This window comes from Tupaia chinensis, unplaced genomic scaffold (assembly GCF_000334495.1).
Source record: "Tupaia chinensis unplaced genomic scaffold, TupChi_1.0 Scaffold000377_2, whole genome shotgun sequence".
NCBI classification, from domain to species: domain Eukaryota; kingdom Metazoa; phylum Chordata; class Mammalia; order Scandentia; family Tupaiidae; genus Tupaia; species Tupaia belangeri.
This window is the reverse complement of record NW_006159876.1, coordinates 637,237-652,947: the sequence shown is the minus strand read 5'-3', so window position 1 is coordinate 652,947 and position 15,711 is coordinate 637,237. Positions and strand designations below refer to the sequence as shown.

Genomic DNA, 15,711 nt, shown 5'->3' with positions numbered 1-15,711 from the left:
GACCTAGTGGCTTGAAAATCATGCCAGGTGTGTGTGTGTGTGTGTGTGTGTGTGTGTGCCCAAAATCCCAAGAGGAGAATGGAGAGAAAGGATTGTGGCATGGCCATCCACTCTGGGGGTTGATTTCTCGCTTTCTCTCACTCTGTCTCTCTCTGTCTGTCTGGTGCCCTATGGCAAAAACTTAAAAAAAACCAGAAGTTCCCTCAGTTTGTGGCCGACTCCTGGGCACGCCATGTGTGAACAGTGAGACTCTGGAATCTTCCGGTAAACGGTCAGTGAGAGCAGAGCTGAGGCTGTTCCCACGGACGGGAAATGGTGAGGCTCGTGCCCAATCAGAATGGGAAGACTATGAATAGCCTGGGATTTCATCTAAGACAGCAGAAAATCCATGCTCTAAGAGGGGCCAGCAGTTAGCGTAATGGCTATGTCGCTGGACTCCCATGTAGTCGACCACAGTTTGAGTACCGGACCCGGTGGCTTAAACTTACGCCGGGCGCGTGTGCGTGCGTGCCCAAGATTCCAAGAGGAGAATGGAGGAGAAGGGATTGCAGCGTGGCCATCCCCCCTGGGGAATAATTTCTCGCTTTCTGTCTCTCTGTCTCTGTCTATCTGGTGAGCGCACGCACCCTATAGCATAAACCTCTCCCAAAAAAAAGAAAAAAAAAAAGAAAGAAAAGAAAAAGAAAATCCATGCTCTAAGAGGAAAACCATGTCCTGTGAGGACAAATCAGATTAGACCTGCCCTAACCGAAGCTCAAATCGAGCCTTGGTAAGATCTAGAGGAGCTCACTAGTCATTTAATTTTTATCAGAATAAAATATCACATTCTTTAAAGGGAGGAAATACAATCTACGGTCTGCAGTGTCCCCCCAAATCCAGCACGGGGAGCTCAGGGAGGAGAGTGCATACGGAGAGCAGCTGCCTTGCTGGATGGACGGACGCTGGTCAGTAACAGGAAACACCAGTAAACACGAAGACTCGGGACAGAATGACTGATAACCATAAGATAAACAGTTACTAAAAGAAGACCAAGGATGACAGGATATCAGAGTTAACTAACAACGACATCAAAATAATTATGATTAAGATGTTAATGACAATAGAATCAGAGATAGAGGAATGCCACGAAGAGAGACACGAATTAGGATCTATACAAGAAGAATCAAATGGAAATTCAGGAACTGCAAAATAGAGTATCTGCAATAAGCAGTGTATCGAATGAGCTTAGCTGAACAGTGGGTACACTGGGCAGCAGGATTGGTGAACCTGAAGACAAAGAAAAAAGTGAAGTAAGAAACTAAACAGGGAGATAAAAAGCAATATGCGGGGCCAGCAGGTGGCATGGTGGTTAAGGTGCTGGATCCCACATGGACAACTATGGTTCAAGTCCTAGATCTGGAGGCTTGAGAATCATTCCAGGCACATGTGTGTGTGTGCCCAAAAATCCCAAGGGGAGACTGGAGGAAAAGAGATTGTGGCATGGCCATACCGCTGGGGGGTGATTTCTTACCTTCCCTCTCTCTGTACCTCTCTGTCTCTCTCCTCTCCAGTGAGTGCGTATACCCTTTGACAAAAACCTACATAAAAGAAAAGAAAAAAAAAGGAAAAACATAACATAGCAAGACACCTAACATACATTTTTTTTTTGAGTTGTTTTTGCTATAGGGCATGTGCGCTCGCCAGAAAGACAGAGAGAGACAGAGAGACAGAAAGCGAGAAATCACCCCCCAGGGGAGATGGCCACGCTGCAATCCCTTCTCCTCCATTCTCCTCTTGTGATCTTGGGCATGCACACACATGTGCCCAGCGTGAGTTCAAGCCACTGGGTCTGGGACTCAAACTGGGGTCGACTACAAGGGAGTCCGGCGACATAGCCATTACCCTAACTGCTGGTCCCGATACCTACCATACTTGTGATTGGCATCTAAGAAAGAGAGAAGATATGGAATAAAAGCCGTATTTGAAAGAATAAAGGTAGAGAATTTTCCAAATGTGATGACAAATATCAACTACATATTCAAGAATATGTGGGCAGCAGAACAAAATCCTAAGCAGAGCAAATACAAAAAACACTGCACGTGGGTACATTAAAGTACAGTTTCTGACACCAAAGACCAACAGGGAAGCAACCACAAGAAAATGACATATTATTGAGTTGTCAAAACCCCAACAAAATCAACAATTTTTCTATGCAAAAATGTGTCATGACCTTTCCGACAACCCAGTACATTCAAATGAGCAATGACAAGCCCAGCTGCAGGCAAGGATAGGCACACGCCGGTCGATGTGGCTACGTGGCAGGTTGAGGCCACATGGGAAGCCCACCCTAAGAGCTGGGTGCTGCGGTACACTCCTGTAGCCTCAGTTACTCAGGAGGCTGAGGCAGGAAGGTCGCGCTATTTCATAGCCCGTATGGACGATGTATGAGACCCAGGCTGCAAATGCTAGGCATGGTGGTGCATGCCTGGTCCCAGCCACGAAGCAGGCTGAGACAGGAGGGCTGAGCCCCTATTTGGGGGAGAAAAGGAAAAGAAAGAGAGAGAGAGCATGATGATAAAACTGAAGGGTGACACATCAGTAGACACTATAGAGTCAGATGACAACGGAGTGACATTGAACATGCTAAGAGAAAAACTACCAACTTTGTATTCTATTTCTAAACAAGATGTAGTTAAAAAGTTAAGGTGTGATAAAGATATTTTCAGATAAGCAAACCAAACCAAAAAATCTAACTCCCAAAGGTGAAAGAACCATTATCAGCAGCCTTATACTATAAAAAAATACTAAGTAGATTTCTTCGACTACAAAGAAAATGATCTCAAATGAGAGCCCAGAATTGTGTGAAATAAATGACAAGCTCCAGAAAGGGTAACGGTGTGGATTAATAGACATGAATATTGATCATTTAAAGCAACAACAATAGTAACAGCTTACGGAACTTATAACATATGCGAAGGTTAAATATATGACAAAAATAACATGAAGGCTAGGACAAATAACTAGACTATAACTGTTGTAAAGTTGTTTGTTTTTCTTAGAGATGTTTTGTGATAGTTCATGTGTGCTTGCCAGAGAGATAGAGAGACAGAAAATGAGAAATCACCCCTGGGGGGATGGCCATGCCACAAGCCTTCTCTCCCATTTTCCTCTCAGGATTTTTGGCATGCACGCACATGCGCCCAGCATGAGTTTCAAGTCGCTGTGTCCAGGGTTCGAACCGGCAGTCAATCATGTGGGAGTCCACACCTTAACCACTATGTTACCTGCTGGCCTCTAATTTTTGTATAATCACCAAAGAGAGGCAGAGAGAGACAGAGAAAAGGAAGGTGAGAAATCAGCCCCAGGAAGGATGGACATGTTGCGATTTCTTCTCCTCCATTCTCCTCTCGGGATTTTGGGCATGCATGCTCAGATTTCCAAATCACTGGGTTCGAGACCCGAACTACGGTTGTCATGAGGGAGTCCAGTGCCTTAACCACTACACCACCTGCTGGCCCCTAATGTTTATTTTTGATTTTATAAATCGAAAATGCATATTTTAATTCTAGGGTGAAAACTGAATGGTTAATTAAAGAATATATAATTAGAAAACTAATAGCAGAGAAGGAAAAAATTCAGAATACTTGAATAATTCAAAGGAAGTTCAAAAAAGCTAAATAAAGTGACAAAAACTAGATGAGACAAATAAGACACATAGGGCAAGATAATAGACTTTAACTTAACTATATAAATTATTACATTAAATATAACCAGCCAATTAAAAGGCAAGGATCATCAAATAAGAGTCAAAACACTACACGCTATTTAAGAGATGTGCTTTGGGGCAGTAATCCCTAAAATCGACAAGTGCAATTACATCGGATTAAGAAGTTTCTGCACAGCAAAGGACACAGTAGTGTGAATCAGCAACCCTCAGAATGGAAGAATATTTTTGTAAAATATGCCTCAGATGAGGGACTGACAACCAGGATACACAGGGAACTCAAGCAGCTTACTGGGAAAACAAACAAACAAAAAAGATTAACCCAATTAAAAGACAGGAAAATGAGCTGAATAAAACTCTCTCTAAAGAAGACGTACAAACAGCCAAAAAGCATATGAGGAAGTGCTCAAATTGATCATCATAAGGGAGGTGCAGATTAAAACCACAATGAGATACCACCTAACCCCTGTCAGAATGGCAAAAAAAAAAAAACAAAAATAAATACAAAAAGTGGTAAGTGTTGGCTGGGATGTAGTGAAAAGGGAACTCTCCTACACTGTTGGTGGGAATGTAAACTAGTTCAAACACTGTGGAGAACAATATGGAGGTTCCTCAAAGACCTACAAATAGAACTACCATATGATCCGGCAGTCCCACTTCTGGGTGTTTACTCATAGGACAGGAGGATGCTCAGTCGGAAAAGCATTTGCACATCAATGTTTATTGCAGCATTCTTCATGATCGCTAAGACATGGAACCGACCAGAATGTCCACGCACAGATGAATGGATGGAAAACTGTGGCACATATACCCTATGGAATACTACTCAGCCATAAAAAACAGCAGGCCCCTGGCATTTGATAAAATATAGTTGAATATGGAAGATCTATTGCTGAGTGAAGTAAGCCAGGCTATGAAACAAAGATATTGTATGTATCCATTTAATATATACCAACTATCTGCACTCTGTGGTAGAGACTGAAATATTAGAGGACATAAAATAGTGAAAATAGTTATGGATGCTGACGACAGTGTGGAACGGGGGTGGGGAGGAGAGAAGGGAAGAGTATAGAGAAGGAAAGCAGGAGAAAAATAGGCACGATCTTTGTGAGACCCAGAAATGGTTTATTATGTCGAGGATAACATGTATAGTATTTTCAACTGGACTGATCTGAGTATTTCAGGTTAGTTAAATTCTCCTTACAAGCTACGTGATGTATATGAGTGAATGTTTAAAAAAAAAAAAGAATAAAAAATAATAATAATCTGGAAAAAAATGAAAAGCTATTTGCTGATGATGCTATGGATAGTAATGTCTTTGTCTTGACTGATATGCATGGTAATCATGCTGGAAAAAGAAACATTATACACGGTAAAGATATACGTGATTAAATGTAATTTTATGAAAAATTTGGAAAAGCAAAAAAAAGCATAAAAAAAGAATAAAATAAAAGAGATGTGCTTTGGAACCCGCAGGTGGTGTAATGGTTACGTTGTGGGATTCCCATGTAGTCAACTATGGTTTGAGTCCTGGACCTGGCATTAAGTTCACTCTTTTAAGAGTGAACTTAAAATTCACTCTAGGCACATGTGCGTGCGTGCCCAAGATCTGAAGAGGAGAATGGAAAAGAAGGGATTGAGACATGACCATCCCCCCTGGGGGGTGATTTCTTACATCCTGTCTCTGTTTCTCTGGAGAGCACATGCACCCTGTAGCAAAGATTTCTCTTAGAAACAAAAGAAAGACATGCTTTAAATGTAAGGACACAGGGGACCAGCAGTTGGTGTAATGACTATCTTGCTGGAGTACCATGTAGTCAACTGCGGTTTGAGTCCTGGACCTGGTGGCTTAAACTCACACCGGGCACGTGTGCGCGCATGCCCAAGATCCCGAGAGGAGAACAGAGAGGAAGGGATTGCGGCGTGGCCATCCACCCTGGGGGGTGATTTCTCGCTTTCTGTCTCTCTGTCTCTTTCTGGCGAGCGCATGCACCCTATAGCAAACAAAAACAAAAACAAAAACAAACAAAACAAAACAAAACAAAAAAACTCTCAAAAAAATGTAAGGACACAGAAAGTTTGAAACAAAGGGTGCAAAAAGATAGAGCACTCAAAAACTGACCAAGGGCAGCTGGTATACTCATATTAATATCAGACAGCCAGCAATGCTTACATTGCTGGACTCCCACGTAGCTGACCGCAGTTTGAGTCCCAGACCCAGTGGCTTCAAACCCACGCCGGGGACATGTGCCTGTGGGTACGTGCCCAAGATCTCAGGAAAAGGAGGGAGAAGGGATTGTGGTGTGGCCATCCCCCTGAGGGGCTGATTCCTCACTTCCCCTTTCTCTGTCTCTCTCTCTGCTTCTCTCTCTGGTGATTTCTCATTGTCCCGCTCATTGTCTGCCTCCCTCTCTTTCAGGCAAACACACGTCCTAAGGCAAAAAACCTTTTTTTTTTAAAGAAAAAGATAACGGAACATTTTATAATAATAAATGGGTCAGTTAACTAGGAATATATAATAGTTCTAAATCTGTATATACCTAATTAAGATAACATAAAATATGTAAGGCAAAAATCTGATGGAAGCAGAAGGAGACAGGAAAAACCCAAAGATAACTGGAGATTTTAATGCATCTCAGAAATAAATAGAATAAATAAATGAGAAAAATCAGTGAAGATGTAGATGATATGAACAATACAAATCATATACATATATAATTACCTAATAAACTGTAGAATAGTCTGTCTTTTCAAATGTACCGGGAATTTACTAAAATAGGCTATATCCTTAGTCAAAAAAGTATTAACAGTTATCAAAGGATTTCAATTATACGGTGTCACTTCTGATCACTGTGGGATTAAATTAAATTAAAACTCTAATAGAAAGATAATAGAAAACTCCAAATACTTGGAAATTAAACAATTCATTTTTAGCTAACTCATAGATGGAAGAAATTATAATGGGAAATAGAAAGTATTTTATGAGAGAGGGGCTAGCAGGTGGCGTGGTGGTTAAGGGTGCTGGACTCCCACATGGCCGACTGTGGTTCGAGTCCTGGACCTGGCGGTTTGCTTTCTCACTTTCTCTCTCTCTCTCTGTCACTCTCTGGTCAAACGAAAATAAATAAATAAACTCATCAATATATAAATGAATAGAGCAAAATAAAATAATTCTTTTAAAAAAAGAAAAAAGGGACTATTTTACGAGAGAAGGTTCTTTCATAGAATAACAATCTGTTTTACAGGAAACAAAACTCTTGCCTTGAAACTTACACAGTGAGACTGTACAGAGTTGTGTGAGAATATCTATTTTCTTCCTAAAACATTTTTCATTCATGAGTCTTTTCAAGTTTTTCATACTGTACACCTTTCTTAAAACACATGATACCAGCAGCAACTGAAAAATGAATGCCGGATTTGGTACACGTGTGTTACCTACCTCAAGGTAACAGAAGTATGTGGCAGAACATAGACCACCCATAGTGCTTCCCGGTGCGCACTTCTATGTAGCCGGCGTCTATTGTAGTCAACTCTCCTTATATGCGACCCATTCACAGTTTATAAATGTCCCTGATATGTATTCTTTACAGTGAAGTGTTAATACAGCACATCTTATTTATGTTAGCCAAGCAGTATATTTCCTGTATTTCATGATAAAAGTTTACTTAGTTGCTAAATTTTATTTGCAAATACACTTTTTCCATTTGGCCCTACGGTTTGTTGCCTGCCTAGCTGAATGTAAGATGTCAGCTCATCCTAAGGTTGTCCACGTACTTAATTTCCTTAAGTATATATATATTTTTTGAGAGGTTTTCACTATAGGGCGCGTGTGCTCACCAGAAGGACAGAGAGAGACAGAGAGACAGAAAGCGAGAAATCACCCCCCAGGGGGGATGGCCACACCGCAATCCCTTCTCCTCCATTCTCCTCTCGGGATCTTGGGCACGCACGCACACGCGCCCGGCGTGAGTTTTAAGCCACCGGGTCCGGGACGCGAACGGCGGTCGACTACGTGGGAGTTCAGTGACACAGCCATTACGCTAACTGCTGGTTCCCTTAAGTATTCATTTTAAGTAAAGTGCTCACTGTGTATAGGAATTTATATTTTGGAGGTGCTTGATCTGTCCACAAAGAAAAATGAGAAATTATTATAAAATGCTCCTAGAAGTTATGATTGTGTTTATTTCTTAAAAACAAAACCTGTGAAGTTAGATTTGTGTGCATGGAAGTAATTAAGGTAAGGTTGTACATGCTAAGATCTACTTTGTTTTTACTGCATGTTTTTACTGAATGATCTCTTCCCCATCGCAGTGCAAGCACAAATAACATTAGGTTAAATGTAGCATGTGGCATTGAAGTCTTAGAATTTGTTTTATCTTATATTTTATTAAATACTGTCTGTATCATTGTTATCCTGCTTGAAGAAAAAAGACAAATAAAACACGGCCACCAATAAAAAAAAAAAAGAAAAAAAAGATTTTAACCTGAATGATAAAGAAAACATCAAGATCTGTGGGAAGCAACTAAGGCAACATAGAGACAGAATGTCTAGCCTTATATATCTATTAGGAAAGAAGAAAGTTAAGAAAATCAATAATTTAAATACAAAGCTAAACACCAAATTAAATATTGGGTCATCAGGAAAGTCATGACACATTTTCACATAGAAAAACACACCATGACTTTCCCAAAGACCTAGTAAAAAAGATGATAAATAATTAAAATAATGTAAAAGCCAATGGAAGAGAAAACAGGTTTAATAGATAAAATCAATAAAGCCCAAAGTTGATTCTTTTTTTTTTTCTTTCTTTTTTTTTTCCGCGCGCGGGGTGAGTTTTAAGCCACCGGGTCCGGGACGCGAACGGCGGTCGACTACGTGGGAGTTCAGTGACACAGCCATTACGCTAACTGCTGGTTCCCTTAAGTATTCATTTTAAGTAAAGTGCTCACTGTGTATAGGAATTTATATTTTGGAGGTGCTTGATCTGTCCACAAAGAAAAATGAGAAATTATTATAAAATGCTCCTAGAAGTTATGATTGTGTTTATTTCTTAAAAACAAAACCTGTGAAGTTAGATTTGTGTGCATGGAAGTAATTAAGGTAAGGTTGTACATGCTAAGATCTACTTTGTTTTTACTGCATGTTTTTACTGAATGATCTCTTCCCCATCGCAGTGCAAGCACAAATAACATTAGGTTAAATGTAGCATGTGGCATTGAAGTCTTAGAATTTGTTTTATCTTATATTTTATTAAATACTGTCTGTATCATTGTTATCCTGCTTGAAGAAAAAAGACAAATAAAACACGGCCACCAATAAAAAAAAAAAAGAAAAAAAAGATTTTAACCTGAATGATAAAGAAAACATCAAGATCTGTGGGAAGCAACTAAGGCAACATAGAGACAGAATGTCTAGCCTTATATATCTATTAGGAAAGAAGAAAGTTAAGAAAATCAATAATTTAAATACAAAGCTAAACACCAAATTAAATATTGGGTCATCAGGAAAGTCATGACACATTTTCACATAGAAAAACACACCATGACTTTCCCAAAGACCTAGTAAAAAAGATGATAAATAATTAAAATAATGTAAAAGCCAATGGAAGAGAAAACAGGTTTAATAGATAAAATCAATAAAGCCCAAAGTTGATTCTTTTTTTTTTTCTTTCTTTTTTTTTTTTTTGGAGAGGTTTTCGCTATAGGGTGCGTGCACTCGCCAGACAGAGAGAGAGAGATAGAGAGACAGAAAGAGAGAAATCACCCCCCGGGGGGATGGTCACGCCGCAGTCCCTTCTCCTCCATTCTCCTCTCGGGATCTTGGGCACGCACGCACACGCGCCTGGCATGAGTTTTAAGCCACCGGGTCCGGGACGCGAACTGCGGTTGACTACGTGGGAGTCCAGTGACATAGCCATTATGCTAACTGCTGGTTCCCCAAAGTTGATTCTTATAAAACATTAATACAATTGATATACCCATAGTGAGGCTGATCAAGAGCGAACGAGGCAACACATTACCAATAAGAGGAATTGAAAAGAACATCACTTCATCTCTAAGGTTGTAGAGACCCCTCATTTTACAGAGGATATCTTGCTGCCTTAACGACATTCCCTTCCCACTCCTTCTTTCAAGGCTTACCCTTTTCCTACCTCCACCCCTCCACCCACCTGCCATTTCTCTACACTAAGGGGTATGTTCCTTTTTCTCTTCATTATCTTGATATTGGGTTTCTTTTTTTTATATAGAAAAACAAAATGAGACAAGGAAAAAAAAAAAAAAAAACAAAACAAAACAGAGTCTACATTGCAGAAGACAGCAGAGGAGAATAGCTTCCTGATTTGGAGAGAGGCAAGATTTCTCAAATGAAACACACAAGACACAACTAAGCATAAAAAAGATTGCTAAATCAGGCTTTATTCTGGCTAAAGACTTGTGTTCATCGAAATATACCATGAAGGGAATGAAAAGGCAAGCCACAGGTAAGAAAGTCACATTGATGATACTTCTATCTGACACAGGATTTGTATACAGAATACGTTTTTTAAAAAAGAATCATTAATTCCATTTTATTTATTATTATATTTTAAATTTGCCATAGAGCATGTGCACTCACCAGAGAGAGAGAAAGTGAGAAAGCAAGCTACCAGATCTGGGACTTGAACTGTGGCCAGCCATGCGGGAACCCAGAACCTTAACCACCATGCCACCTGCGAACTTCCAGAATACACTTTTAAAAGTACGATAAATCAATAAGAAAATGATGCATGGAAGAATTTAAAAATGGGCAAAAAAAGCCTAATCAGACACTCTGAAAAGAGGAATATCAAAACAGCCAATCCATTTATGAAGAGTTGCTCAATATCATCGGTAAATAGAGAAATGCAAGTTACACCCACAGTGAGACACCACCACACACCACCCCGATGGCTGAAACTAAAACAACTGGCAATAGCACGCGTCAGCGAGAAGGTGGAACAACTGGAACACTCTTATTTTACTACAGTGAGTTTCAATTGGCAAACCACTTTGGAAACCACCGGGCAGATTTAGTTAAACAAATACCTGCCCTTTAACCTAGCGATTGTACGTCTGAGTTTATATCCAGTAAACATGAATATGTGTGTCCATTAAATGACATGTACAGGAATGTTGATAGCAGCTCTAGTTCAAGTAGCCAGCAACGGAAACAATCCAAATATCCATCGAGAGGGAATAAATAAATTGTGGCATGTCAACGCAACGGAATACTACACATCAGTGAAAAAGCAGGAAGTGTGATACATTCAACCTCATGTTAAACCTCCCAGAAACAGTGCTGAATACCACACCATCCCAGGATGAATCCCTGTGGTATATGCATATGACGTTCAGAACAGGTGAAAGGAATCTATGGTGATAGGAGTGGTTACCTGGAGGGGCACGCCCGGGAGTGGGGTGGGGACGAGTGCAAGGGGGCCCTCTGGGAAGCTGGCAATGTTCTCTGTCCTGCTTGGATGGTGATAGGTATGGGCGTGTACACTGAGGCCAATCATGCTATAGGCAGCGTTAACAAGACAGCCAGACGCTCCTTAGAAAACGCGCACCAAAGGACTGTGAGGACATTCGCCAGACCTGAGGGTGGGGTGGGGAGGGCACGGCGGGGGGAAGAGCGGCAGCTGGAAACTGTGATATGCGGTCGGCCGGAGCTGAGCACGGGAAATGGGCGAGGGAGCCGGGGTAGAGGGCTGGACGGAAGGAGGCAGGGGAGGACAGTGGTGCTGGCGGTCCTGCAGCCCCCGGACTCCACGCGGACTTCCGGAAGAGCCCGCCAGAGGAAGCAAGGCCTTGCCTCCCGTTCGTTAAGCAGCTGGGAGAAGGGGGGACAGTGGAGGGCACCAGGCTCGGTTCGGCGCTGACGGTCGACTGAAGCCGATGGGTGGTGACTACACGGCACGGCAACTCAGTAGATGTAGTCACCCATTTGCACACTTGGGATGAGCGAATTACAGGGTAGGAGAAGCTGCAGTAAACAGACTGCCACGGCTGGAGGCACCTGGGGAGCTTTGCCAGCTTCCCCTTGGAGCATGCTCACTGGGCCCTGAGTCCCCAGCGGCTCCCCCACAGACAGGAGCAGGGGTGCTGCCCTCTGTGAGACGCTGGCCGAGGGGCCTGGCTAGCGGTCGCCAGCGCTGCTCCCTGCTCCGGCCCATCCACGTAGAGAGGCAGGTCAGTCATACCCACTTCTCAGATGAGCTCATAGCAGGGGCAGACCCCACCAGCCTCTGACCTGCAGGGACCTGGCAATGGCAGGGGCTCTGTGTGAGGGCCGCAGGGTAGCGGCTGGAGGGAGTGCGTGGGTGGCAGGGCTGGGGCAGCACTCACCACTTCTGGCCGCTGATGTCATGCTGCTGCACCGTGTAGCCAAAGAAGGCGGTCCTGGGGCCAGCGATGACACGGGGCTTCCTGGTGTCCATGTTGAAGGTGTCCGTGAAGCCTGGGGTGGGGAGAGGAGAGAAGAGGGGGTCAGGCAGAGCTACGGGCATCAGGCACAGGTTTGTGGGACCCACCCGTGGGTCACCTGTGTCCGAGGGCCCCTGCTGGACGGCCACAGCCCTGCCCTGGGAGAGCCCATGAACTGATGAGGGAGGCATACAGCCTACTCGTAGGGAGACCTGGTCCTCACCCAGAGAACTCCTGGCCTCAGAGTGGGAGACATCTCCCTCCCTCCTCCCTCCCTCCCCCCCCAACCTGCTTTTCCAGGCTTCTGTCTCCTCTCCCCCTTCTTCCTCCTCTTCCTTCTTCCTTTCCTTTTCCCTTTTCTTTTCTTTCTTTCTTTCTTTCATTTTTTTTTTTTTTTTTTTTTTTTTTGCTACAGGGCACGTGCGCTTGCCAGAAAGACAGAGAGAGACAGAGAGACAGAAAGCGAGAAATCAGCCCCTGGGGGGATAGCCACGCCACAATCTGTTCTCCTCCATTCTCCTCTCGGGATCTTGGGCACGCACGCACATGCGCCCGGCGTGAGTTTAGGCCACCGGGTCCAGGACTCGAACTGCAGTTGACTACATGAGAGTGCAGCGACATAGCCATTACGCGAACTGCTGGTCCCCCTTCTCCCTTTTCTCATCTCTACCTGCTAAGAGCCAGGAGCCTGACTCCCACTTCCTGCCCAAGCCTGGGGTCTGCGTGGCCAGGGCTTCGGCTTGGCTGACAGACCGCTTCCTCTCCACCCGCTGACAAAGCTGTCTGCCTTCTGCAGGGCCACCGCTTTGGCCGGGGCAGCTGAGGCCAACAGCCCAGAGCCCTGTCACCTGGTCCACTCCTCCCTGCTCGCCTAAGTCACAGGTCTGGGTTGAGGCACTCTGCTCCTCTGAGCAAGTCACAGGAAATCCCCACTCATATCCACGGGGACTTCGGGTTTCTGGGCGTCCTCACCCCCCCCACCGTTTATGCTCCAGGACCTCAGGAGAATGAGCACCACGCATGCCCAGCAGACGCACTTGGACAGCAGCAGAGAGGCTGAGAGGGCTGTCCACGGCCCACAGTGGGGCAGTCGTGGCGTCAGGACGAGGGCCTCACACCTGCTGTGTGACCCCGCTCTCTGCGCCCACTTTCACAGCACATCTGGCCGGACACCCACACAAGCCACGCCTCTGCTTGGCTGTCACCACTGACCATGCCACCAACCATGGGACTCTTGGTGGGACTTACGGGGGATCCTGCCGTGAGCTGAAGTTTTAGGCAAGTGACGTCAGCCGGCACAGTGGAACTTTTATCATTGTCGCCCCTTCCACGGGCAGGGCACTTTTTAATTAAAAAAAACTTTTTAAAAGGTTTTTGCCATAGGGCGCATGTGCTCACCAAAGAGAGAGAGACAGTGAGAGGGAGAGTGAGAAATTCCCCCTGGGGGAGGGCCACAAATCCTCCTCCTCCATCCTTTTGGAAATTTGGTCATGCATGCACATGTGCCTGGCGTGATTTTCAAGCTACCGGGTCGGGAGCTCAAACTGTGGTTGGCCATGTGGGAATCCAGCACCTTAACCACCACGCCAACTGCTGGCTCCTGGCACTTTGTAAATGTCACAGAATGTTGCCATTCATCTCCATGACAGCCCTGTGATGTGGGTGGCACAGGGGAGGCTGAGGGTCAGAGAGGGTAACTGACCTGCCCAAGGCCCAGAGCCTGCTGGACAGGGACTGCCTCTGAGCTTGTGCCCATGAGCCCTGCCCCGTCCTTCCTGGGCACGGCCCCCCGTCTGCATGTTCTGTGTGCAACCCTGGGGCCCCTCCTAGAATGCCGCCTACTGCACAGAGACTAGAGGGTTCTCCTCCCTTCCTTTGTTTACCAGACATGGACGCAGTGCCCACAGTCCCTGCCCACAGTCATAGAACTCGAGGCCCCAGAGGTGAGAGCGGAGGACTTTAGCGTGGGGAGGTTAAATTGTGTTATTTCTTTCCCCACACCAGTTGGCTAGTGCGCCGGGAACACTGAGTCCAGGAAGGTTCTGAGCTCGAGTCTGGGCCCAGTGGGCCAGCGTGGTGGTCCCCATGCACAGCCCCTGCCTCAGGTGCAGGGAGGACAGTGGCAGCAGTGGCTAGGAGCTGCCAGGCCCGCCTTCATGACCCCTAGCCTGTTGCGTGAACCACTGTGGCCAGGGTGGAGTGCTGTCTAGGGCTGGTCCTGCCCCAGGGCCCCTACCCCAACCTCAGTAGGGACAGGGCGTCCCGGTGGTGTTTGCTCCTGCCCAGATGGAACCGAGCAGAGACTGGATTTGCTGCTGCGATGTCAAGTCCATGTCCCTGACCTCAGCGCCCAGTGAGGCCTCCCGCCGTCTCCCCCGAGGGGTGGTTCTCATGCCGGGGGAATGGACTCTTCTCAGACTTACGACCCTACACACCAACAAAGCAAAACGGTTGTTTCTGACGGGAATCAGCAGGCTGACTGCAGAGATGCTGGGAGCCTGGCCGGGCAGCCTGACACCCTCCTGCCCTCGATGCTGGTGACAGAGAAAACCACAGGTCCTGGGCCATGCTCCTGTGGACGGCAGCCGGAGTTACGCCAGTGGCTGCTCCCTCCTCTGAACCCTCTCTGTCTTTTGGAAAAAACATCCTTAGTCCCAGGAAGGGATCCCAGCATCAAGCCCGAGCATCGCCCAGGGCTCACGGTTCTGACTCACTCGCTGCAGGTAAAGGTGGAGGCCACCAGGAGGGGTGGTTGCAGTCCCTGCGCTGAGGGACAGGTGCCATCTCCCCACAGTACATGGGGTGTTCGTGCTGGCTCAGGAAGCGTCTGCCGAGCTCCACGCTGAGCCGGCCCGTTTCTCCCAGATGCCCTCCCAGGGACCTTAGGAGAAAGTCCAGATCTGCCCCGTGTCCCCCAGGCTCTCGGGGTCTCCAGCCTCGTCTCCGGCAAGACTCCCTCTAGCTCCCTGCAGCCCAGACACACCGGGCTTCCTGTTCAGGGTCTCTCCTTGGTGTGAGCCTCTAAGGACCTTCCCACCACCTTCCAACCGTACAAGGTCGCATCCTCTCCTCACCACCCCCAGGAAGCCTCCCTGATTACATTAGAGCTTGCTTAATGATCTCGTCACCGGGAGGTGGATGGTTACTTCTCGTCACGGTAATTATGCTCGACAGGTGTGACTGATTATACCCGCCTGGCCCTTGGGACAGTGGCTTCAGGAGGGCAGGGCGCCCGTTTGCTACTGCTTGCTGGCATGGCGTGAGAGGCAGGGGGTTGCACCCGAATTCTAATACCCTCCCCTTCTCTCCAGTTTCACCTGGGTCCCAAGAATCTCCACATCTAAAAGCAAATCACAGACAGGGTGGTGGTAGGGGCGGGGGCAGGGGCTGGAGGAAAGACCCCAAAACTGGCCGAAGCAAAAAAATGCGCAAAGCAGACTTTCCGCCGCTACGGCAAAAAGAGCCCACTCCCCCGTGACTCAGAAGTGAGACTCTGGGGCCGGCTGCCTCACCATCGGCACTGCCGCCTCTTCAGCCCCGGCCACGCGAGCCTGGCGGGTCTCCCT

The 15,711-nt window shown here is 46.0% G+C and overlaps 1 protein-coding gene and 1 long non-coding RNA gene across 2 annotated transcripts in view; one reads left to right on the top strand and one right to left on the bottom strand.

Moving 5' to 3' along the window:
• ITGA11 (integrin subunit alpha 11) overlaps positions 1-15,711 on the bottom strand; it is a 131,734-nt gene that overhangs the window by 91,965 nt on the left and 24,058 nt on the right. Inside the window, exon 2 of the mRNA XM_014589759.2 lies at positions 12,068-12,179. Coding sequence (XP_014445245.1) covers positions 12,068-12,179 — 112 coding nt within the window. The remainder of the gene's footprint in view (positions 1-12,067; positions 12,180-15,711) is intronic.
• The window catches only part of LOC102467772 (uncharacterized), an 8,369-nt gene continuing 6,508 nt past the window's right edge, over positions 13,851-15,711 (top strand). Inside the window, exon 1 of the long non-coding RNA XR_001370742.1 lies at positions 13,851-14,088. This is a non-coding gene — a long non-coding RNA (uncharacterized LOC102467772). The remainder of the gene's footprint in view (positions 14,089-15,711) is intronic.